Source organism: Gastrolobium bilobum, unplaced genomic scaffold (assembly GCF_033153095.1).
Source record: "Gastrolobium bilobum isolate Gb01-03AN ecotype WA unplaced genomic scaffold, APGP_CSIRO_Gbil_v1 utg23192, whole genome shotgun sequence".
Lineage (NCBI taxonomy): Eukaryota > Viridiplantae > Streptophyta > Magnoliopsida > Fabales > Fabaceae > Gastrolobium > Gastrolobium bilobum.
In genome coordinates this window covers 38,223-63,785 of record NW_026898001.1, presented here as the reverse complement: position 1 = coordinate 63,785, position 25,563 = coordinate 38,223, and the positions used below count along the sequence as shown (strand labels likewise).

Here is a 25,563-nt window from a genome sequence, read left to right as displayed (position 1 = left end):
GATGAAGATGACAGAGCATATGTTCGAATCTTTCCAGTACCACCTTTGAAAGAAATTTAAAGTCTTAATCCTGAACCCGTCCCGAATCAGATTCATTGCGAAGCAATAAACCGATTGAAATATTTCAAAAAAAAAATATTCTTCTGATTGAAAAATGTTAAAAAAATATCATACAATTAACATATTTCTATAATATCAACTTCCCATCTAAGAACCCAACCATCCACTAAAATCAATCCGCTAGCTTTTATATTTATATATATATATCAATAAAGAACATTAGACTTGTACAACAGGAGATTGCAAGAACAACAAAAATCTTGACATTTAAAAATAAATAAATTAAATTTGTGATACAATTTGGTGATGCCGCTAGACCAAAACAGCTTAATAACATTCTTATCATCCTTAACTGAGAAGCAATTGAAGGTTGTCTCTTTTGTCTTTTTTGCTACCGGCAATCCATTGAATCAAAGGAGTCTGCAAATCCTGAAGGCTTTGCAGGAATGCTTGACTGGGTTTGAGAGATGGACATGTCATTAAACATTGTGGAAGTTCCTTCATTGGCTTGCCATCTTTGAAGAGCTTGAGGAAGGCTCATGTGAAGGTCAATGCCAGAACCTTCTTCTTCTTCATGGCTTGTAGGCTTCCATTGTTCTACCAGAGGAACCAAGACATTCACTGCATGCCCCATATCTGGTCTTTGGTATGGTTCACGAGCAGTGCAATGGCCTGCCAGCTCAGCCACTTTATATATGCTCTCCATGGTTTCCTCATCAGGGTTGAGAATTTGATCAATTGCCTTTGGGATGTTCTCCTTGTTAATTAGTACCCTACGGAACCATGAAACTAAGTGAGACCTTTCATCAGGTACAGTATCATCCAATGCCCTTCTACCGGTAATCAGTTCCATCAAAACTACTCCAAATGCGTAAACATCTACTTTTGTTGTCACTCTTCCAGTAGCTGTCAAGAAACAAGATTACCTTAGTTGTAACCAAGCAAAGGAATAGGCTAGTATAAAGTAAGCGCAACCAATCACATTTTCGATGCAACAATAATCTAGCTTCAGGTAAAACTGCTATTCAGGTTTGAAGAGTTGTAACCAAATAGTTATAACCAAATAAGGAAATAAGTAAGAACTTTAAAAATCAAGGAAGCTTATAATCAAAGACTTTCTATACCTGCATATTCAGGTGCAAGATATCCAAATGTTCCAGCCAACCGCGTCTCGACAGAGTACTTCCCATCCGGTGCATTTTTTACCAACCCAAAATCTGCAACCTTTGCTCTCATGTCATCAGCCAATAGTATGTTTGAGGGTTTCAAGTCTCTGTGAATGAAGCTTTGCTGAGCTAAGCTGTGCAAGTATTCAACTCCCCGAGCTACATCCAAAGCTATTGCGATCCTTTGTTTCCAAGTCAAAGGAGCACAGCCATTTTCACGCCAATCAAACAGATGCTCTGTTAATGTCCCTTGAGGCATATACTCGTACACCAAAAGCCTTTCATTGCCATTCATGCAATATCCTAAAAGAGCAACCAAATGCCTATGCCTAACTTTAGTGAGAACTGCAATCTCTGCTTGGAACTCATTCATTCCTTTACTTCCAATTGGACCAGACTCCATCCTCTTCACAGCAATTTTAGTTCCATCATGCAATTCCCCTTTATAAACAACTCCAAATCCTCCCCTACCCAAAATGTTGTCTTCGCTGAAATTACTCGTTACTTGCCGAAGAACTTGGATTGAAATTGTAGCATTTCCACCCTCAAAAGCATGAAGGTCACTAAGCTCACTGCCCTGGCTTTGTATATCGCTGGGAACTCCACCATATCCATTGGAATTGACAACACTCATTACATCAGTTTTAATGTCTACTTTTCCATTTTCAGGATTATTAACCCTTCCGAATTTCCCCTTCCGGTTTTTGGCATAACACTTGCAAAAGACAAACAACACCACCACAACGAAAAATACAGCAATAATGGCTATACCTGCGATCCAAGCAGGAGACAGGGAAGAACTATTTGCTGTTTTAGATGGACTTCCACTCGGCGCATTACCAGAACCCGATGATGGACTAGTTCCACTGCCTCCATCTCCAGGATGACCAAGCAAAACATTACCTGCATGAAGGAACTTCACCTTAGCTGAGAAATTGGGAATCTCTCCAGATAGGTTGTTATTAGACACATTCAGAACCTCAAGTTGAGGCAAAGTTGTCAAGCTCCCAGGTATTGAACCAACCAAATTATTATCATTGAGAAACAAGTTCCTCAAATCAGTTAAATTGGCAAATGCAGATGAAATGGTTCCAGTCAAATTCTGCTTTGCTAAATTCACCGTAATAATCTTTCCCCCAGCACACACAATGAAGCTCCAATCTTGACAAGTGTTGTTCCCTTTCCAGGCACTGGCCAACTGAAGGGGATACCCAAAACCCGCAGCAACATCAAGCAAAGTAGTGGCAATGGGATCACAAGGCACACCAGGACTTGATTGACAAAAGCTATTGATCCCATCAAGAGGGAACTTCACACCTTTCCCAAACACAGGAACAGGACCCTGAAGCAAGTTGTTGTCCAAAGAAACGCTCTGTAAGCTAGAGAGACCCATCAAAGAAGATGGAACAACACCGGTTAACTGATTGTCCCTAAGCTGAAGATCAAACAAACTAGTACAATTTGACAAATCAGGAATGGGGCCCGTGAACTGGTTCTTGTGAAGCCACACCTGAGACAAGCGTGTCATGGAAGAAAGCACATCAATTGAACCAGAAAACCCAGACCCATCTATCTGATTGTTGAGCCACAAATTCTGAATCCCAGATCCTGCAAAGGACTTTGGCAAACCACCGGTGAGGTTGTTGTAAGAGAGACGAAGACCCTGCAAAGTGACAAAGGAACCGAACACATCAGGCAAGGAACTCATGAGGTTTGTGTTACCGAGGTCGAGTTGGAGGAGGTTGGATGACTGAGTCAACTCGGTGGGAAACGTCCAGGGTGCGAGGTTGATGTTGTTGGTCATGCTAATGTTCTGCAAGTTCGTTAGCCCCTGGAAGCAACCGTTAGTGACGGAGGTGAAGTTGTTGCCGTCGAGGTAAACGGTTACGAGCATGGTGAGGTTCGCCAAAGAGGGTAAGGAACCGGAGAGAGAGTTGCCCTGAAGCGAGAGGTAGGTGAGTTGAGAGAGTGAGTTCAGATCGGGTGGGAGTGTTCCACTGAGTTTCTTTGAAGCCAGATTGATGCTTGTTACACGGTTCGAACTGTCACACTTCACGCCGCTCCAGTTGCAGAAAGCGGTCGTCGCCGACCACCCGCTTGGGCCGATGGCTTTCGCCAGCTTCGACATGAACGGACCATCGTCGGCGACGGCGACGGTGGAGAGGAGAGAGAAGCACAAAAAAAGCTTAGAGAGAGAAACTAGGCTTTTGGATTTTAATTCAGGATCAGCCATTCAGAATCACAGAGTGGTTGATGAGATGAGAGAGAGAGTATTTGTGTTGTGGAGATGAAGAGTTTATGTAAAGCAGAACAAAGAGAACAAAAACCGCTGTATTTGAATGAGTTTTTAGGTAAAAAAAAAAAAAAAACTGAAAACGTGGTTTAGGCAAGTGTGGTCCCCACGAATGCCAACTGTAGCTTACTAAGATTATTTTCGCGTGTAGATGCTATATGCTATGTTCTTGTCTCTCTCTGACTCTTGACTCTTGAGCTGAGATTTAAGACACAGACCAACGCCGGCGCATTCTTAATTCAAATTTATTACAAACATAACTTAAGTTCCAGGATAATTATATATGTCTTTTTTTTTAAAGTATATGATTATATGTGTCATCTCCATTTTAATAAAAAAAAAAAACATAATTATATTAGCGATTAAAATAAAGATGTGATGTTTGTCATTTTAAATGATATAAGTTATGTCATTTTAGGAAAGAGATAGACACAAATAATGAAAATATGGTGGAGAAAGTGAGTGTTTTTTTTTTAATTTAAATTTTAAATAAAAATATTATTTTGTGTCTATCTCAATCTTAAAATGACATAATTTTATGTCATTTAAAATGATAAACACTTACTCTTAAAACAATTACTATTATGAACACAATAATTAATAATTTATAAATGTACTGGTAAGGTTAATCAATGTTCTATTCCATGGTCCACCGTATTGCAGTTAGCATTTAAACTAACAACTGAGCGTAATGGCTGAAGTAAACACACTTGGGGATGTTCCTGTTGCTTTGGGTCCGTATAGGTTTTTGCTTTTTATCTTCGATTGATGTCATTTAATTTGTGGATCTATTATTTTGTTGATATTTCAGTTTGTGAAAGCTCCCCTTCTGTCTGCAGATTTTCAAGCATGGCTAAATTTTGCAATTAGTTATGAAAAGCTTGCAGAGGAAATCGGTGCATTGATACTTTCTTTTTGTACCATGAATGTCTACTCTTTTCTTTTGCTAAAGTTACTTTTTTTTTATCATTATATTCCTTTATTTACTTTTTTTTTTTTTTTTTACATTCAAGTTCAAAAATATGAAACATCAAATTCGAATACGCATATGATATCTTAAAAACTCATGTAAATATAATCAAAACATATTTTTAATGTTTAAATTTTCAGTATCCGTGCTTATCCCGGGTCTCTCTACTAATTAATATTAAATTTACAATAATGTGATAAAATTTAACTCATATCTAATTTATTGTTACTTTCCGAATACATAAATATTTTTCTCACATTTGAAGCGGCACAACAAGTAACAATAATTAATTAAGTTAATAAAGCAATCATAATCATAATAGTTTACCAAACACCGTAGTCTTTTTCTTTTTTCTCTGACATTTGACACTGTCCCCGACTTTTTTATCATACCCTTTTTCACTTTACACGGAAGCTTCCCATCCGCCCCAATTGTCCTTAATCGCACTTTGTTTTTTTTTTTTTTTTAAGTTTTAACACATGAACTACATTTTTAAAATAGATGCTAGCTTGTATAAAGAAACAAATAAAACATTTGTTTTCTAATAAAACATTAAAGAAAATATAATTTTTTTTTTTATGAAGTAGACAGGTATATCATAGGCAACATCTAACAAGTTCAACGACATATAAGTTGCAAAAAAATTAGCTTCTTTTATTCCCAAAAGACACCCCTGGTTTTAAGTTTTTAACCGATTGCATTCCCTAGCCCACTTGGTATGGATAGATTTTATTTTTATTTTTTAAATTTGGACCTCGAAATTTTAGATTCAAACTTATACTTTTTCGGGCTAGGCTTAGTTATGCTTTTTGGGTCTTTGGACATGATGACAAAAGCATCTCTTTGAACCCAATGTTCATGCTGCTGTTCCTATTCAAGAACAATAAAAAAATAAGAAAATAGTGAAGAATAGTATTAAATTCAGAAGGGAAAAATCATACGAACAATAATGTTCCGTTCTTGATGCGTGCAATGCGAACAGAAACCACGTTTTCCCATAAAAAAATAGTAATTATTTTAGTCATCTCATATAAGGGGAAAAAAAAAATTAAATTATTATTATTTTAATAACTAATTACAAATAGATAATATTTTAAAACTAATTTATGGAATGTACTCAGTTATGTAAAAAATGAGCATGACCACTCATGTCCAAATAAGACGTCACCCCTGCACAGTGGCGGACACACATACTTGCTTGTGTCTACACTTGTAGACACAAGTTTGATTTTTTTTTTTTTTTTTTTTTTTAAAGGGTGGGTGATTTAGGTCAAATAAAAAAAAAGATTTAGGAAGATTGAAAAAAATAAATAAACATAGACTCAATCATAGTAGTTAAAATCAGAATCTTACCTAAAATCGAAAGGAGGATAAAAAATCATAAAACATAAAATCCTAACATAAAAAAATCATAAAATCGTAAAAGTACTTGAAATTTTGAAATCGTTTTGTTTAAAAAAAATCGTAAAATCATAAAATCACATATTTAAATCAGAATTTTAACTAACATGAACCTAACCTAACCAACCTTTATAATTCTTTTATTTTCTTGTTTATATATTTTTTAATACATTTAAAATTTTCTTTAAAAAAAAAATCTTCGAGGGCGCTGCCTTCGAACCTCCACCCTAAATGTGCAGACATAAACTTTTTTTTTCTGGATCCGCCACTGCGATTATGAAGTGAAACTTTGACAATTTTCTTGCTGAAGCATTAAATGACGTCACTACAAATCCTAGAGCTATGCCTGTACAAAAAAATGTATCTATCAACCGTTCCTAACCAAAAACTTGCTTAATATAACCCATAGTAAGTTGGTTTAATGGTCAATAGACTCCACGAGCTATCTCTATTAATGAAGTGGGAAATGTTCGAATCTTTGAGTCGTATATTTGGAGAGAGCTTTAATGGTTGCTTGAATGGAGTGGTTGCATATTTTGTCACCATTTTGAACCTTAAAAAAAAAACTTGCTTAATAGGGCAGAAAAAGTTAGTTGGACCGAAAAATATAAGTTATTATAAGTAAACTATGAATAATTATGTTGTGGCATATACAAAAGAAGCATTAAAGCTTTAATTGAGCGAAGAGTAGAGGCTCATAAAATCTCCTAACATTTTTGATCTGGACGTACTACAAGTGAGATAAAGACCCAATTCCTAAAGGCCCAAAGGACCCCCGAGACCTCCTGTGATTTGGCCACTAAGGCAACCTGATAGGTTTCTCATTTCTGTTCTCTTGTCTTACAGGAAAGAGGAATTTAATTAATGTAAAGAAAAAATATACAATGTAAGGAAAGACAATGAGCAAGAATTGCCCCCAACTTGAAGACCCTTCTCCAAGTTCTCTACGTAAGCAGCCTAGAAAATTACATAAAACCAACCTATCTTCCTAACTTATAGCCTAGCCCTGTAAAGATAATCCTATACTACCATATCTTTCCATAACTCCCTACATCGGCGGACCGACGTTGGGACCAATGTCTGCATTTGCAGACATGAATTTCTGAAGAAAAAAAAATTAACTACATTGCATCCTTGTTTAGAGGTTGTGTACCCTTTGTCCATCATATGTCATCACACTATCTGTTAACAAAAATAAACAACTTCTACAATAATTCAATTAATTGTCCAACTTTTATATTTGATAACACAGCAATTTGATGACAATGCATAATAAATCTGGTAATTATTGTACCAAAATTAAATCCTTACATTTGATATATACATATTTTTCTCTAAAAGATTTGTAAATAACACACTTATGATACACTACACTTGTTTGTTAATTCTCTTCAATGCACCATAGGCAATCCAGCTCTTAATTACTTGTACTTTTCTCAACATATATTTTACATAAATTATTGAATGCTCTTAAATTAACTCTAGCATGGTGCGAAAGTGTAAGGAAATTACTGTGATTGGTAGGTCTAAAGACAGAGTGAAAAAACAGAAAATTAAAAAGTGAAATATATTATCTTTGCATATAATTATCTAGATATTGTGTTATGTGAATTTTTCTTGAATGAGCGGAATTTTTATTAGATATAAATAATTATATTTTATACTAAAATAATAAAAAATATGGAGCAAGATTATTTTGCATTAACAAATTATTATTGACTGAAATTGTGAAATTATTATTATTCTTAACTATAGGTCTCAAAATTTTGAGTACGGAGAATGGAAAAATAACAAAAGAAGAATCACCTTTATATGACCATTGATTATTATTATTTTATGTTAAGTTGAGATTTTTTCTTTTCTTTTCTTGTTCACATTCTTTTGTTTTTATAATACATTTAAAAAAAATTAAATTTTTTTTCCGGGCTCATTGCCCTCGAACCCCACCACTAAGTGTGCACACATAAATAAAATTTTCTGGATCCGCCACTGCCCCTGCATGAACACATCTTTTCCAGGCGTGACTAGTCCTGCCTAAATTAGGCATGACCTAACATCCTAATGTGTTTTATTTGGGGCTGACCCGATGTTGTTATGTGGCACAAAAAAATCAATAATTTAACCATAAAACTTTGAAATGTCATAATTTTTGAATCGGGTATATGAAAATTGTAATTATTTTGTTGATTACTTGTAACTTTTTGAGATCTACACAATGTCATTTCATTGAAGGGGATTTGGTCACAATTTTTTTTGAATTCAGGATATTTTACATTAAAACTTCAAGGACATAACTTTTGACTTGTGTGTCTGAATCATGTGTTTTTTTTATTCCCCGTAACTTTTCAAGATATCGTTGCAAATCCTGGTCAAAAAAATTTCCCAAAAAATACTTATTTGTGTCTCGTTTGGTATTTCTTATTTTTGTGAATGATATTATTAAAAATTTTACTTTCCTACACTATTAAATAATCTTCTGGGAATTTTTCAGTGCATAGATCTCAAAAAGTTATATTAAATAAAAAAAATCATTTGAATTGAACTCTCGAGCCAAAAGTTATGGCCTTCCGAAGTCTTACGGTAAACTTGAGCTCATGTAATAGATTACATGGATACATCATCCAATCAACAATCAAACATAGACATGTTAAATTTTGTTTAGAAATGGGCAAATAGGTCAAAAACTTAAATAACATATGTTGTCAAATGTTCTTGTGGTGGCACCATTGTTGCGAATTTGAAAAGGTTTTCAAAAAATTTGTGACCAAATCACTTTCAATGAAATGTCATTGCGTATATTTCGAAAAATTATGTGAAAACAAAAAAATTCACTTGATTCGGGCACTCGAGTCAAAAGTAATGGTCTTCTGAAATTTTATAGTCAAATTGTTGACTTTTTTGAGCCACGTGTCAACACCGGATGAGCAGTGCCCACATGGGGCGCAACACAGCACCCTAATACGCCCAATTTAGGCGCGAGTGGCCACGCTCATTTGGATGTAACTGAGTACATATAAATTTGTAAATTAGTTTCAAATTTTTATCTATTCGTAATTAGTTATTAAAATAGTAATATTTTAATTTTTTTCCCCTCTCATGTAGGATATATCTTCATCACATTGCATGCGCATCACCATTATTATAATGTAAAAGAAGACAAAAATATTAAACTCCAAAACAATATTATTAGAATAATGGCAAAAAAATTAAAATATTATTATTTTAATAAATAATTATGAATAGATTATTGTTTTGAATGTATTTACGAATGTGTTGCACCCATTCACGTCCAAATCGAGCAAGAAGATTCACGTCCAAAGAAGGCGTGAATTCCACGTCATTCACGCTCAACTTAGGCGTGATTAGTCACGCCCCATGCAGGTGCGAATGCATAGGTTATCCAGCCCACTTTTGGGCGTGTCTCACAACCCTATCTTACCTATTTGGGGCGTGATTGACTTATTTCTCCTCTGTTTAAACACCTACCATCTTCGCATTCTTTACAACTCTTCTGCATCATAAACTCTTACTCGTTGATACAATCTCATTTGCTTATGCATACTTTATTTTGTATTATTTGTTTATATATTTAAGAATGAGTTCGTATTCTTATTCTGTTCGTGTTGTTCTATATTATAATGGGAGAAAAGTGAAAGGTCGATATGGTATAGTTTTTTAGGCGAGAAAGGGCCAACACGTACCATGCACAACTCAACAGTTAGCGAACTACATTAGAAAATTCGTCAAAAATTAGCTCTTGAAGGTAAACAATCTATCAATCTGGTCACCGCAAGCATATGATGCAAATCACAATACATTACTATGCAAGTTGTGGATGATAAAGACGTAGATATGGTAATGGGAGAAATCTTCAACCAGTCAAGGAAAGAATTATTAGAGTTGTACGTGGATATTGCTGGAGCAGATGATGTTGTTTTATCTATGAGGTCAGCTAATTTCAATTCTCCACAATATGCATCATCATATATTGCTTCAGTTGTTAATCTTTCTGACGAAGATGAAAATGACCCTACCTGGGTGATGGATGACGATGGTGATGATAAAGATAATGAAAATATCGCAATCGAAGATTGTCTTCTTGCTGAGGATGCTAGTGCTTCGGACAATGATGAGGAACATGGTATGCCCAAAACTCAAATCCTATAATGTAATGCTGTGGAGGAGTCTCGTGTCTCGGAACATCATTACATCGCATCCACTCAATTAACGCAAAATTTTGAAAGCGTGTTAGTAAACAAGACAAATATACATAAATCTACATGTATGCTTTATGTAAAAAAAAATTCATACATGCAGGTGACGATGTTCCTCCTCTTTGAAATAGAATTCCACATTACACATACATTGATTAGGATCATCCAAGAGAATAAGATTCTTATAAGGAGGGTTCATGTTCAGGTTCAGGTTCAATTAATGGTCTACGGGTAATAGATAATAAGTCCTATGTTAAGTTAGAATTTGAATAAAAAAAGAGAGGTGCAGATGGCAAAGCGAAACCTAATGAAGGAGCATCAAGAAGTTTGAGAGCACGCCTACAAAGTTAAGTATGAAATGTTATGCGCATGAAGGGTTAGGGTAATAAAACCAACGTAGGGTAAGAATTGGACGGTTACTAAATGGGGTGGAGACCACAATTGTTTGAATGACCATATTTCTCAGGGTCACAGACAGCTTTGATGCTGATGTTATTGCTTCACCTGTACTAGGTAAGTTATTGGCGAACCTTCTCCTCGATCTACATAGCCTGTGAAACATGTATGCGCTGTTTGGGCCTCCGAAGTACTTCTCGCCTGTATGGTCCTGGAAGCACTTGTGTCGTGGGATCCGAAGGCTCGGCCTCGGTATCAAATGTAGACCGAGGTGACTCGAAAGATGACGAGTCAGCCATAATAATGTACTATACAAAATTATAAATTAATTGGTATAATGAATTTCATTTCAAATAATTTACATGCCTAAAACAAGATTTACAAAATGTATTAAATTACATGTATAAAATATTCTTAGGTCACTAACATATTCCTAAGTCACTAACATATTCCTAGGTCACTAGAATAATATATTACATGTACAAATTCCTAGGTCACTAACATAACATATCTACTGCTATATTTAAAAAATAAATAAACCATATATGAATAGTTACTTGTCTAACAAGGCTTCGCTGCACAAAAATCTCCATAAAAAATCTAGAGAGAAGTCAGAGAACAATTTTAGAGAGAAGTCAGAGAACAATTTTAGAGAGAAAGTAGAGAGAAAGAGCGAAAGTGAAAAGTGAAAAATTTGGGGTATATATAGGTCAAGGTATTCACACCTAGCCTAAAGTGGGCGTGAATGACGTGGAATTTTGTTTTTTGTTTTTGGCGTAATTTTTTTTTTTAATTTGAGCATGAATAAGTGCAACACATTCATAAATATATTCAAAACAATAATCTATTCGTAATTATTTAATAAAATAGTAATATTTTAGTATATTTTTTCCCCTTAAAACAATACTACACACATTACTTCATATTTATAAGTTTTTAGTATTTGATTATGGGGTTTTAGTTTGTCCTTTAACATGACCAGAAAAACTTTCCTACACACACAACATTTTGTGGGGCCCACACTTTTTAAAGCAAAAAAAAAAACTATAGCACGCAAAACGAATCTCTATAACATTACACAATCACTTTTTCTACAACATAACTCTTATAAAACCCTTTTGATTATATCTGATCTTAGTTTTCATCTCATTATTCACTCTATTTCCTCTTTCAATTATTCAAGTCTTTTAATTTTTAAATGCAGGTTAGATCAGGTTACATAGAGAGATAGCTAGGGAGAGAAATACTTATTTGATATTTGATGTTTGGAAAAATGTTTGTACAGTTAATGCAGATAAATTATCTGTATTTATTCTCAAAATGATATTATTTTGGTATTGAAATCTTAAAAAATTATAAATATAAAGACTATTATAACCCTAAAATAAATTAAAATTACAAATACACCATGATTTTTGCCCAAAACGACGTCGTATTAGGCTTACAACAGATAACTTATTTGCAGTAACTGCAGAAAAAGCGAACCTGATGTTATATGGCAGTATGAGAAAACATTATAATCGGAAATTCCAACTTTTCTTCTCATAAATTTGTCAATTTCTTTTGTCATATTTTACATTAAAGTTCCTGACTAACATATTCAATAATTGCAATCATGCAATGTACCTAGGGTAGGATATACTTAATTATTACCAAAATTTTTTTATCACTCTTAAAATTATTTTAATCACCGTTAATTTCTGTCAATTCTAAGAGTTATAATTTATTAGGAATTAATAATTAATTAATATGTGTGACACAATAAATGTTATTAATTTCAAATAAATTATAATTGTTAGATTGATGAAAATCAACTGTGATTAAATTGATTATAAGAGTGATAAAATTTTTTGGTAGTAAGTCGATATGTTTTCATGTACCTAAATAAACATTTTTTTTTCCAGCTAAAGGTTTTTGACCAGACAATTGGGTTGGTGCACTCGGATATCATAGCTGAAAATGGAAAATCCTACCAATTTTTCTTCATTTTGGTTTCCTCTCTTGAATTTATGCATTATTAAGCGAAGTCACTTTCGTTAGAACAGCTATGGACACAAACATTTGCAGACAATAATTTGGTCTATCAATAAGAATGCATGGGTATCGTATTCGTGACAAGCATGACACTTTTTTTTTTTTTTGTTGGATTTTGATGTACGACGATTTCATTTTTTCAAGTACAGTCTTTCTTGAAAAAAAAAAAACACATTATCATTAACTTATATTCTTTTAGATTTTAAATTTAACTTTTTTAATTAACTATTATTACTTTTTATAATTTTGTTTTTCAATCCATATATAATTTTTAGAATTTATTTGAAATAGTTATAAATTCACTCCTTTTAATTTTAAATATTTTTTAAAAGTTTATACTAAAAAATTTCACCTAAATTTAAAATACTTGTGCAATGTACAGATGCTAAAATACCTATGATATATGCAGTAGTTTTAAGTACCTATTTGGTATGTTTTATTTTTAATTTTTATTTTCCTTAAAATAGAAGCTTAATTAAATATGATTTTATAAAAAACTTTATTATAAAAGAGTATTTTCTTTATGAAAAAAAAAAAGTTAAAACCTCCTAAGAGATTTTTTTAAAAAATATATGACTATTTTTTAGAGTCCTCATAATTATTATACAGTTTCACTCTTGTTCTAAATTTTGTATTTATAAAATTTTTATCCTTTACTTTAATAATTCATCCCAATAATAAATTATTTCATCTTTCCTCCTTAAAAATCATCTAATAACTTTTAGTCTTTTTTTGTTTGTTTAACTTCGGTTTAAGATTTGCTTTTAACTTTAAAAAAAATATGTAACACAAGCTCCGAGTAAGAGTTACACGCATTACTTTACAATTATACTGATATAATTTTTTATCATTTCATTGAATAAGTCGAATATGCTAAAACACACCAGAGACTCGAGTTTTTCTACGTCCCTAGCTAACCAAGGCAAATCAACATGATTACGCACCTTATACACAATATAATTTTTTTTTTATTCAAATCCCCACAACACGGAGAGCTACATTAACCAAACTAATCAATCTTTATGGAGTGACCCAACCACATGTAAGAGAAATTAATACACAACTCCACAAGAGTCCAAATCAACAACTTAGTTGTCAGCAACATCATCCAGAAAAGTCCTTAGATTCTTATCCGAAGAACCTCCTTCCTTCACGGCTTCCCTTGCCAAACTCTTCCATTTCTTTGCATTCTTTCTCAATTCCTCTTCTTTTTCTCCACTTTCCATCACCACTTCCAAACGCTTCTTGATTTCCTTAGCTTCCACTATCCCTTCTTCATTCACCTCACCATCTAACCTTACCCCTGTCTTCCACACATCTTCTATTAGCTTTGCATTAGTAGCTTGGTCTGTCCACTGAGGAAATGCCACAGTAGGAACCCCTGTAGCCAAACTTTCCAAGGTAGAATTCCATCCACAATGCGTCACAAAACAACCCAAAGAAGGATGTGACAAAACCTCCACTTGAGAACACCATTTCACTATCTTCCCTATCTTCTCCAATTCCTCCATGCAACTCAGCTCCTCCTCCTTCTCCTTCTCTTGTAATTCCTTTCCTTCATTTTCATTTTCATTTTCATTTTCCTTTTTTCTAATGACCCACAAGAAAGGACGTCCACAATCTATTAACGCACGTGCAATTTCCTCCGTTTGTCTCTTCGGCAACACAGCAAGTGAACCAAATGAAACATAAATAACAGACAGCTCAGGCTTTGAGTCCAACCATTCAAGGTAATCATCATTTGAGACCACATGTACGATGTCACCACCAAATGAGGTATCAGAAGGGTCTTTACCGTCCAAGAAGGCAGAGGGAATCAACGGTCCGATTGGTATCATTCTGAACTTATCAACGGCTCTCAAGGCCTCCGTTTCCAACTCCTCAAAGGTGTTTACAAGTACTGTTGGGTTGGTTACAAGGTCAAGCTCTTCGAGTTGCTCTTTGAACGATGGAAGAGCAAAAGTGTACATATTTGAGGCCAATAGGAACGAGGGAAGGTCACGGGTTGTGAGAGAAAATGGCAATCCTGGTAATTCTATCAAACATGTGGGGTCCTTTGATTTATCGCTGATGTAGTCGCCGAATTCGTTGAAGTAGTAATAGTAGATATCAAAAACAGTGGCTGGTTGAATCCACAGCACCGCTGTCGGGAGATGAAACTCACGCGCCACCGCACCAGCCCATTGAAGGAGGAGTGTGTAGACCAAACAAGTGAAAGGGTGACCTTCCTGCGCGCTGGAGAATATGATATTTCTGAGAGACTCTGACCCGCGACGCTTCAGTTCCTTCATGTACGACACCAAGTCGGAGTCGTCGTTGGCGTTGTAACCGTCGTCGTAGCCGTCGGAGAAGGTGGCGAAGGAGAGGCCGTGGACGGTTGATTTCTTGGTCATGCGACGGTAATTGTAAACACTAGTAGCGAAAGTGACATGTACACCCATGCCAATGAGTCGCTTGGCAAACTGGAGGGCAGGGTTTATGTGCCCTTGTATTGGGTATGCTATGAGGAGGAAACGGTGTTGCACCATGGTAACGGTGGCGCGTGGTTGAAGTTGAAACTGTCTGCGAAACTGGGAAAAAATGCTAGAGTGTGGGGGATTTAGTGTGACATGCAGCATGTGTGGATGGGCTTATTATATAAGGTGGAGAATCATAGCAGCAAGGGAGGTAGTGACGTGTGTGGTGACGAATCTGTCGGGGGTAACTTTATGTGTCGAGACTTTTTTAATTTTTGTTGGCTTACACTTAACAAGTTACAAAGGGAAAACTACAAAATTCAATAATACACCACAAGACAAATGACGGTGTTATGATTTTTTTATGGGAAAAAAGTTTCTATCTTACTTTAGACAACTTTGTCTAATGTTCATCGAAACGACGTCGTTTTGAAGTTGAAAAATTAAAAAATTAGAATGATAAAGACTATTATAACCCTAAAATAAATTAAAATTACCAAAACACCATGATTTTCGTTCCAAAATAATGTCGTTTCGATGAACATTAGATAAAGTTATCTAAATAACTTTACATAACTATTTTGTGTTGTTCACTGTGTTACGAATTAATAATTCGCTTGTGATTGGCTAGTTTTAAAAAATGATTGGTTTCTATTTATAGAACTAAGTAATTAATAGAGACCTATGGAAATAACAACTTTCTCCATAGCTAAGACTGGCTGATTTTTTTCACCAATTGATATTTGACATGGGTTAAAAAATTTATCTGGTTCCATCACCGTAACACATATATAAAAATATGTAAGATCTATTTAGAAACACATGAAGAGAAGAGAGATAAAGAAATAATACGAGCTCATATAATTTTATATTTGTGTAAGAAATAATTTTTATCTCGTACAATATTATATACATAAAATAAAGTATAACCTGTTTTATTGAGTTGTCTTTCTTGTCTTTAGCACATCAAAGAAACTCTGATTGATTTAGCAGTATGCATTATGTTAAGATTGGTTTTCATGATGGAGGTATTCTGCGTTTCAAAATTAATGGCATACATGCAGTCTTCCTAAGATTGGAGAAGATTTGGATTATTGATTATGATGCTCTTGATTTGATTCAATGATCTAATTAACTTGACACAAATTTAGGGATGGAAAAATGTTAGATCAGAATAGGATTAACCTTTAACACGTCGGACTTATTTTCAAATATAAAACATGAGTATCATCTATTTAATTACATGTATATTTTATAAAAGTTTGAACTGAGTTGAAAGTCTACTTAAAAGCATACCTTTTTTATAATTTAAAGCATACTTTATACATTTTTTTTTTTTGGAATAACGTGGAGGTATCTCTATTCAACATCATCCGATCACTTTATCCTGATCCTCGAAGTACGACCTCGAAGGCTACCTCCTTATTGAAACAACAAGTGCATTGAGTTTCACCATCGGAAGAAGAATAAGACTAATCTTTCATTCGAGGAGAGAGGAACATCCTCTGATCCCCAAAAATTTTCCAAAAATTTGTTAAGACATGATTTGAATCCTTGACTCAAACAAGCTCTTGAAAAGCAGAACTTCCCTTGGAAGTTTATACAATTGTTTTTAAATAGGCTAGGAGGCCTACCTCTAATTAAATAGGATAACAAGCCTAAACACTAATATGAATTCGAAACAATACTATAAAAATTTGATATAATAATAATAAATGGGGAGAGTTCTTTTGTCTTTAGAGTAAGACTTGTAAGTCTTATTTCCTATCTCAGCTGTTGGTGGACGAAAGTCAATGGTTGTCAATTGTAGTATAATTAATATTAATTAATATGACTTCTTAAACTATAATCGTTGAATGACGAAAATCAATGGCTGAGATAAGGAATAAGATTTAAAAGTCGAGTCAAAATATCCTTCTCCATAATAAATTAATAATAATATATTATTATTAATTATATTTAGTTGCACTCTGAAACGGAATTTTGAATGACTAATTAAAAACACAACGTTTTTATCCAAATAAAATTATAAAAAAGCCTTGCCCAATTTATTTAGAAAATAAGCCTAGGTTAAATTAGACCTAATGCGAATCAAGTCATACCCTCACACAAGCTATCTTGGCCTATTCGGTAGTTAGGTTAATTATAATTTAACTTCAATTATAACCTCACTATAACGAATGTTTATTTCAACTTAATAAAATGCGAATTAATAAAATTATTTTAATTTTATATTTTTTTTAAATAGTTCAATATAAAATAATTCTGATTAAATTATTTTTAAATTTACTAAATCAGTGCTTTAATAAAAAAAATTCTAAATCATAATTAGACAATTTATAGTTACAAAAATATCTTCATTTTTGCCTTAAACTAAAGTTGTTTTTGGTTCAATGTAGATAACTTATCTATATTGATTATAAAATAAATGAACCAAAAAAAATATTTTGAAAAAACCAAAACAATAAACGAATCAAGTAAGAAAGAGACATGTGTACATCATGCAAAAAATCTTGACGTCATTGATTGATTAATAAATCTAATGGTAAAAATGTGGTAAGCGACTAGTTACTCTTAATCAAACAACTGATACGAGTATTAGGAATGAAGAAAAATAATATTGAAGCCATTAGTCTAATGATGGAGGATTTGAGTAATTTGTATTAGATTATGTATAATTTTTATTATTATATCAAAAAATATATATTGAAAAATGGTCCTTAAAAGGGGGGAAATCCAAATTTAATGGAAAAAAACAAGAGGTTGTGTTGTTGAGTACTTTGACGCATATGTCCTTGGGAAAAACAAATCATCCATGATGATAATCAACTATCCGATTATGGCTATCATGTATCATATCGGTTAGAAATAAAATTTATAGCACCTGGCTACAATTGGAGGGTTTGGGACATTTTCCCGATGTCATGAAACACCTACTGGGCAACATATATAATTTAATACATATTTTAGTCTATCTACTAATTAAACTACTCTTAGGATCAATCAATGAATCTTTACATCATCATAATCCTTTCATAAATACATACTTAGTCTTTCCTTACAATTGTTGATATCACAATATCCATATTTTTGTCACTTTAACTAAATGTCATGAATCTTACAAAATGAACATATTCAAATATCAACACATGAAAATACATAACTATCATATAATGTCCAATTACTTAATTACATCACCAAAGTCTCTTGGACATAAATCTCATTACACTTCCAAATTACATGATTCATATGCAATGTGCTCGAAACAAAATACATATCATAGGAATTATGTAATATGCATATAGCCTATATCTAGGCCTCAAAATGTACATCCTCATGAGAATGCTCAAAATGTATAGTTTACATGATATCTACATCAAAATAAAACAGAAGTCCACATGTAATGCTGTCTTTGGCCTCTTGCCAAGTAAAGTGCCCTCACCATCTGTGGTGATACCTAAAATGATGTCCTCAACATAGGGTGAGATATAAATCTCAGTAAACTAAAGGTGCTTAGAGGATTCCTCCACCCTATAGTTCACTTCAAGTGCATACATAATATTTTTACATTATACACATATATCATATCATATCATATCATATTGTTCTGTCATTATCTGTACATGATAAGGCTTTTGCTACGCCTTATAGGTTAGTCTAATTCTTATATAAAACTTATGCTACGTTTCATAGGAATTAACCCCCCCAATGACTTTTACAACGTCAAAGAAAGGTCCATATATATAATACTTTCAAGAGACTTCTGCGATGTCTCATAGGCATTAAGCCCCAAGAACTTTTGCTACGTCCAAGAACTTCTCTATACATCCATTTTTTCATACATATCGTCATACATGTCATTCAACATTATAGACTCAATCATCTTAAAATACATTATATCATGTCACATCACTATGAAGCATCTCTATCAAACAACCATTACCCCAATGGGCCATGGTGGAACACACGTGGAGATTAACTCCAAGGTACATAAGTTTACCTGTTGTAGACTTTCTGATAGCTGTTCTTTTCTACTCCAAGAGCTCCCAATCACACAAACCACAACAAGCAATCTATAGTAACAAGTGAAATTGTGATTAAGACATCATTCAACACAAAATCACTAAGCATTTGGTTAGAACATGTCCTTAAACTTCATTCTCATAACTTACCTCTTTGATGACACACTCAAGATTCCTAGTCTTGAATAATTGTTGGCCCCAATGGATGCTCCTCATTCATAACGTCACAAGGCTCAACACTACAATACAAACAACATACCAACACATGATCAAAATCCTTCTAAACCATGATTGTTCAACACTTTGTTCATATTCATTTTTCCAAAGTGAGTAAAGTGGTGATTTCTCTTGTTGTCCTCTCACAAGAAACATTTCTAAGCATATTTAACAAAGGACACCACTTGCAAAACAACCTTTAACAAATCCCACCATGAAAATTTCGTAATTTACTATTCACATAACCTAACAATATTGAAAATCCATGAAAACTAATTTTGAGTGGTGGAAACTTACCATAGATCATCATGGAATACTAGAGGAAGTAAGTTTCAAGGTCTGTTGTACACAAAACACCCAAAAATCACCAATTTCTCCAAATTTTTGAAATTCTTAAGGTGAAATATCTCACTTAGTATGGCGTTTTGATGGTCCTTACATAGAGGGTTTTGTAGAGGAGGAGATTTGACACACTTTTGCTTTTGGAACCAAGTAATTTGGTGTTCATATGAAGGAGTTAGGTTTTCTGCAAGTTTTTCCCTCGTTTTCCATGGTGGTCGACAGACATGAAGAAGAATAAAGGAGAGCATGTGTCATTCTAGTGTCTTATTTTTCTTTTCTTAAGTTACTTAAGTCACCCACTTTACTTGGTAATTTTCTATTTTACATTACTTTCTTACTCATTCTAGTCAAATGACTTAGGATTTCTAAAATGTATTCTAACATCATAATATCATATAACTGACCTTCACATACATTATTTATTGATGTTGGGTATTTTTTCCTAATTTGCATTTATCCCAAAACTCATTGAAATTGCGTTTTTTTAATCTAAAAAGTGACTTTATTTGTAAAAATTAAATTTCTGCATCTAATTTATATCTGATAATTATATTTTTTTTGTATACACAGGAAAGAAAGCAATACTACAGATAAACGTATCTGGGCATCCTAGTGCCCTTAGTATCCTCAGTCACTAATTCCTCACATCCTGCAGGAGTTCTCTCGTACCACTTGGTATCTCTCTCAGCAGAGTTGTCATTTGCAGCCAACCAATCTGCCACCTGATTACCTTCTCTGTACACATGGCCAATCTCTACCCTCCAGTTGTTCAATAACAACAATCTGATTTTGGACACCAAGAAGTAACACGAATGAGAGCTGACACATCCCTCTGTCACCAATTGGATCCCCATCTGGGAATCTCCTTCCATAATGATCTTTTTGTATCTCCACTCCCAAGACCATTCCAGCCATACTAAGAGTCCCCAAAGCTCAACCACTAAAGCTGATTTCGGGTGTAACTTCTTAGAAAAACCCATTATCCAATTGCCTGCCCCATCTCTACAAACTCCACCACAGGAAGCTTTAGAACCATTACCTGAGTATGAACCATTAAAATTGATTTTTAACCAATCAACAGGTGGGGGATTCCAAGTAACCATAATCTCTTCAAACCTTTCCACTGCTAGACCAGATTCTGTCAGGATATCATTAGCTACTGTAATATTATTTACAAAAGTCGAAGCCTGAAAGTAGATCTCCTTAGGGGTAGATCCCTTCCCATTGAAAACTATACTGTTTCTATCTTTCCAAACAAGCCAACATATCACTGCAAATTTTAGCCTCCAGCACCTGTTCTTTTTGTCCCTATTGAGATTCCTATTAATCCAGCCCTCCAAATCATTGCTTATAAGAGAATCCAATTCCCTGGTTTCAATCCAGCAATTCCGAACTTCACGCACCCAGGCACATTTCCTGAAAATATGGTCCTCCCCTTCCACATATTCACGACATCTAAGGCAAGCAGCATTGTTTGCCACATGTCTCCTAACTCTCTCTGCATTTGTAAGGAGTTTACTTCCATCCAAAAGCTAGAGAAAAAATTTAATCCTTTGTGGACCTTCCCATTTCCAGACAATATCCCAGTTTCTGGAGTTGGTCTCATAACAAGGCCTAGCCAGAAAATCATAAGCAGCTTTAATAGTGAATAAACCCGAGCTGGAAGAATTCCAGATCACTCTATCCTGGCCCACAGGATTAGATGGGGGAATTAAAATCCCTATAGCATCCAGGATTTCTCTAGGCAGAAGAAAATTCAGCTTTTCCCAATCCCAGGTCCCTTCTTTAACACCATTCCACACCTTCCAGTTCCTAGTTTCATCAGGTATGTTGGTTACAACATGGTCAGCAAGTCTTCCCACATTAGGGACCCATTTATTAAACAAGAAAGATGTACTAGTACCATCTCCAACAATGATTCTGGAGCCCTCTCAATTATTGGAAACAGAGTTGTTTTTTTTTTAAAAAAACAGGACTAAATGAATCTTCAACCTTGTATTTACTCCTTAGAACTTTGATCCAGAGGTCCTCCTTATTAGATAGGAGCTCAAATCCCAGTTTCATGGAGAAAGCTTTATTCACCAACTTTTGATCTCTGAAACCCAACCCTCCATCTCTTTTAGCCCTACAAACTCTTTTCCAACTCACTAGGTGAGTTTTCCTTATAGTTTGGGATGAACCCCAGATGAAACTCCTAGTTAACTTTTCCACATCATTACAAACTCCAACAGGTAGCATAGCTGTCTGCATGGAATAAGCTGGAAGGGCTTCTAAGACTGATTTGGCCAAGATAGATCGACCTGCCAAGAACAAGGAAGTTTGATTCCAGGCAGACAGTCTCCCTTGCACTCTCTCCAACACATACTTGAAGGTTCACTTTGTGACTCTCTTGTGGTGTAGGGGAATTCCAAGATACTTCCCCAAGTCTGAGGTGATACCAATTCCAATCGAATCACTGATTTCTTTGGCTCTCCCCAAGCAAACATTCTTTGAGAAGAACGCTCTTGTTTTTTCCTTGCTCACTTTCTGACCTAAAGCCCCAGCAAAAAGTTTCAGCACTTGGTTTATCACGTGGGCTTGATCTAAGTTAGCCTCAGCACACAAAATGATGTCATCGGCGAAAAACAAGTGAGAAATGGGAGGAGCATTCTTCCTTAGTACAATGGGCCTCCATGCCTTAGTCTCAACTGCCACATTGATGAGATGGGCAAGTCTCTGCATACATAGAACAAATAGGTAAGGGGAAATATGATCCCCTTGCCTAATGCCTCTCCAAGGAACAATACTTTTAGTTGCCACTCCATTCCATAGCAGATTCATCGAGGAAGTGGATATGCAACTGTATAACAGATTAGTAAGAGACTCAGGAAGACCAATATCCTTCATTGTTTCTAAGATAAAACTCCAATCAAGACGATCGTAAGCTTTTTCCAAGTCAACCTTTATCATCATCCACCCTTTGTTCCCTTTCCTGGATCTTATTGAATGAATGACCTCTTGAGTTATAATTATGTTATCAGTGCCTTGTCTACCCTTAATGAAGCTGGTTTGATATTGAGAAACAATCTTAGGAATCGGGTTCCTCAATCTCTCAACAATAATCTTTGTAATGGTTTTATAAACAACATTACAAAGACTAATAGGCCAAAAATCTTTCATATTTTCAGGGCTATCCTTTTTGGGAATTAAGCAAATCAGGGTGCCATTAATTTCTTTCACCTTCTCTGGAGCACAAAAAATATCCTCCACCATCTTACAGACAGAGTCTCCAATAGTATCCCACTGACTTTGGAAGAATAAAGCATTCAACCCAGCTGGTTCAGGAGCCTTGAACTTACCCATTCTGAACACTATCCTTTTAATCTCCTCTTTATTGGGATTCTGGGAAAGAAACCTCTTTTCAGCACTAGAAAGGTTTGGGAAGGCATTCTGAATAGGGAATTCTCCATCCTTTTCCTCATCAGCTTTAAACAAGTCTTGATAGTAAGTAACAGCCATGTTCACTAAGGGGTCAGCTTCAGTTATCCAATTTCCCTGATTATCTTTCAGGCCACTATTTTGTTATGTCTTCTAATTCAGTTATCCAATTTCCCTGATAATTATATTTTTGATCTAATTATTATCTGCTAAAATTTTGGAAAATTCTCAATTACTGATTTTACTTGTGCGAGTTATTATACAAATGCTTCACAAGTCCAAAAGAGCATGCAAAATTCATATAAAATTTCCAAAATATGTTGTTAGTGCGAGCGGAAGTGGTTTGGACCACCTAAGTCTATAACTTTTATAATTTCATTGAAGTTGAATATGCTAAAATACACCATATTCTTGAGTTTTTCTACTTACCTAGCTAACCAAGGCAAATCAACATTCTTAAGCACCGTATGGACAATTCAATTTGTTTATTCAAATCCCCCACAACATCGAGAGCTACATTAACCAGACTAATCAATCTTTATGGAGTGACCCAACCACATGGAAGAGAAGTTAAGCCGACAAGTGTCCAAATCAACAGCTCAATTGTGAGCAACATCATTCAGAAAAGTCCTCAGATTCCTATCTGAAGAGCCTCCGTCCTTCACGGCTTGCCTTGCCAAACTCTTCCATTTCTTTGCATTCTTTCTCAATTCCTCTCCTCTTTCTCCGCTCCCCATCACCACTTCCAAACTCTTCTTGATTTCCTTAGCTTCAACTATCCCTTCTTCATTCACCTCACCATCCAACCTCACCCCTGTCTTCCACACATCTTCTATTAGCTTCGCATTAGTGGGTTGGTCTGCCCACTGAGGAAGTGCCACAGTAGGAACACCTGAAGCCAAACTTTCCGTGGTAGAATTCCATCCACAATGCGTCACAAAACAACCCAAAGAAGGATGTGACAAAACCTCCACTTGAGAACACCATTTCACTATCTTCCCTATCTTCTCCAATTCCTCCATGCAACTCAGCTCCTCCTCCTTCTCCTTCTCTTGTAATTCCTTTCCTTCATTTTCATTTTCATTTTCCTTTTCCTTTTTTCTAATGACCCACAAGAAAGGACGTCCACAATCTATTAACGCACGTGCAATTTCCTCCATTTGTCTCTTGGGCAACACAGCAAGTGAACCAAATGAAACATAAATAACAGACAGCTCAGGCTTTGAATCCAACCATTCAAGGTAATCATCACTTGAGGTCACATGTACGATGTCACCACCAAATGAGGTATCAGAAGGGTCTTTACCGTCCAAGAAGGCAGAGGGAATCAACGGTCCGATTGGTATCATTCTGAACTCATCAACGGCTCTCAAGGCCTCTGGTTCCAACTCCTCAAAGGTGTTAACAAGTACTATTGGGTTGGTTTGAAGGTCAAGCTCTTCGAGTTGCTCTTTGAACGATGGAAGAGCAAAAGTGTAAATATTTGAAGCCAATATGAACGAGGGAAGGTCACGAGTTGTGAGCGAAAATGGCAATCCTGGTAATTCTATCAAACATGTGGGGTCCTTTGATTTCTGGCTGATGTAGTCGTTGTAATCGTGGAAGTAGTAATAGAAGATATCAAAAACAATGGCTGGTTGAATCCACAGCAACGCTGCCGGGAGCTGAAACTCACGCGCCACCGCACCAGCCCAAGAAAGGAGGAGTGTGTAGACCAAACAAGTGAAAGGGTGACCTTCATACGCGCTGGAGAATATGATTTTTCTGAGATACTCTGACCCGCGGCGCTTCAGTTCCGACATGTACGCCACCAGATCGGCGTCGTCTTTGGCGTTGTAACCGTCGTCATAGCCGTCGGAGAAGGTGGCGAAGGAGAGGCCGTTGATGGTTGATGTTTTGGTCATGCGACGGTAATTGTAAACACTAGTAGCGAAAGTGACATGTACACCCATGCCAATGAGTCGCTTGGCAAACTGGAGGGCAGGGTTTATGTGCCCTTGTATTGGGTATGCTATGAGGAGGAAGCGGTGTTGCACCATGGTAACGGTGGCGCGTGGTTGAAGTTGAAACTGTCTGCGAAACTGGGAAAAATGCTATAGCGTGGGGGATTTAGTGTGACATGCAGCATGTGTGGCTGGTCTTATATAAGACGGAGATTATATCAGCAAGGGAGGTAGTGACGTCTGTGGTGACGAATCTGTGGGTGGTAACTTATTTTCGTGAATGGATTCTTTTACGTGAAAAAGTGGTGATGTTATCATGTTATTTGATCACAATCACTTAATGATGATGACATAAGAGAGAGAAAAATATATAATTTTTAAATAAGTAATTGTGATCAAATAACATGATCACATTATAACTTTTACACATGAGAAGATCCACTCCATATACAGGAAACTACAAATTCAATAATACACCACAAAACAAATGATGGTGTTATTATTTTTTATTATTATTTAGATAACTTTTCTGTGTTGTTCATTGTGTTACGAATTAATAATTAATGAAAAGGGCTAAATTTTTTGTTATATCTATATATTGAATAATATAAAATGGAAACAATTTGCACGTAT

The 25,563-nt window shown here is 35.1% G+C and overlaps 3 protein-coding genes across 3 annotated transcripts; all 3 read right to left on the bottom strand.

The window, feature by feature from the left end:
* Positions 1-220: 220 nt before the first annotated feature.
* LOC133312024 (receptor-like kinase TMK4) lies at positions 221-3,494 on the bottom strand. The gene is made up of 2 exons (XM_061513157.1): positions 1,185-3,494; positions 221-966 (listed from the first exon to the last, which is right to left on the bottom strand). The coding sequence occupies exons 1-2, from the start codon at positions 3,457-3,459 to the stop codon at positions 452-454; spliced, it is 2,790 nt and encodes a 929-aa protein (XP_061369141.1). The 5' UTR covers positions 3,460-3,494; the 3' UTR covers positions 221-451.
* A 9,907-nt stretch (positions 3,495-13,401) lies between these two features.
* On the bottom strand, positions 13,402-15,137 carry LOC133312037 (phloretin 4'-O-glucosyltransferase-like). The gene has a single exon (XM_061513178.1). The coding sequence runs from the start codon at positions 15,060-15,062 to the stop codon at positions 13,623-13,625; it is 1,440 nt and encodes a 479-aa protein (XP_061369162.1). The 5' UTR covers positions 15,063-15,137; the 3' UTR covers positions 13,402-13,622.
* Positions 15,138-19,233: 4,096 nt separating this feature from the next.
* LOC133312038 (phloretin 4'-O-glucosyltransferase-like) lies at positions 19,234-25,082 on the bottom strand. The gene is made up of 2 exons (XM_061513179.1): positions 23,417-25,082; positions 19,234-19,251 (listed from the first exon to the last, which is right to left on the bottom strand). Exon 1 carries the CDS (start codon positions 25,024-25,026, stop codon positions 23,587-23,589), a length of 1,440 nt encoding a protein of 479 aa, XP_061369163.1. The 5' UTR covers positions 25,027-25,082; the 3' UTR covers positions 19,234-19,251; positions 23,417-23,586.
* Between the last annotated feature and the right edge of the window lie 481 nt (positions 25,083-25,563).

Excerpts from the sequence above, each read along its gene's own strand:
- LOC133312024 (XM_061513157.1), bottom strand. The coding sequence starts at position 3,459 with ATGGCTGATCCTGAATTAAAATCCAAAAGCCTAGTTTCTCTCTCTAAG. Across the intron at positions 967-1,184 it reads TCTTGCACCTGAATATGCAG|CTACTGGAAGAGTGACAACA; the intron begins GTATAGAAAGTC and ends GTTTCTTGACAG.
- LOC133312037 (XM_061513178.1), bottom strand. The coding sequence starts at position 15,062 with ATGGTGCAACACCGTTTCCTCCTCATAGCATACCCAATACAAGGGCAC.
- LOC133312038 (XM_061513179.1), bottom strand. The coding sequence starts at position 25,026 with ATGGTGCAACACCGCTTCCTCCTCATAGCATACCCAATACAAGGGCAC.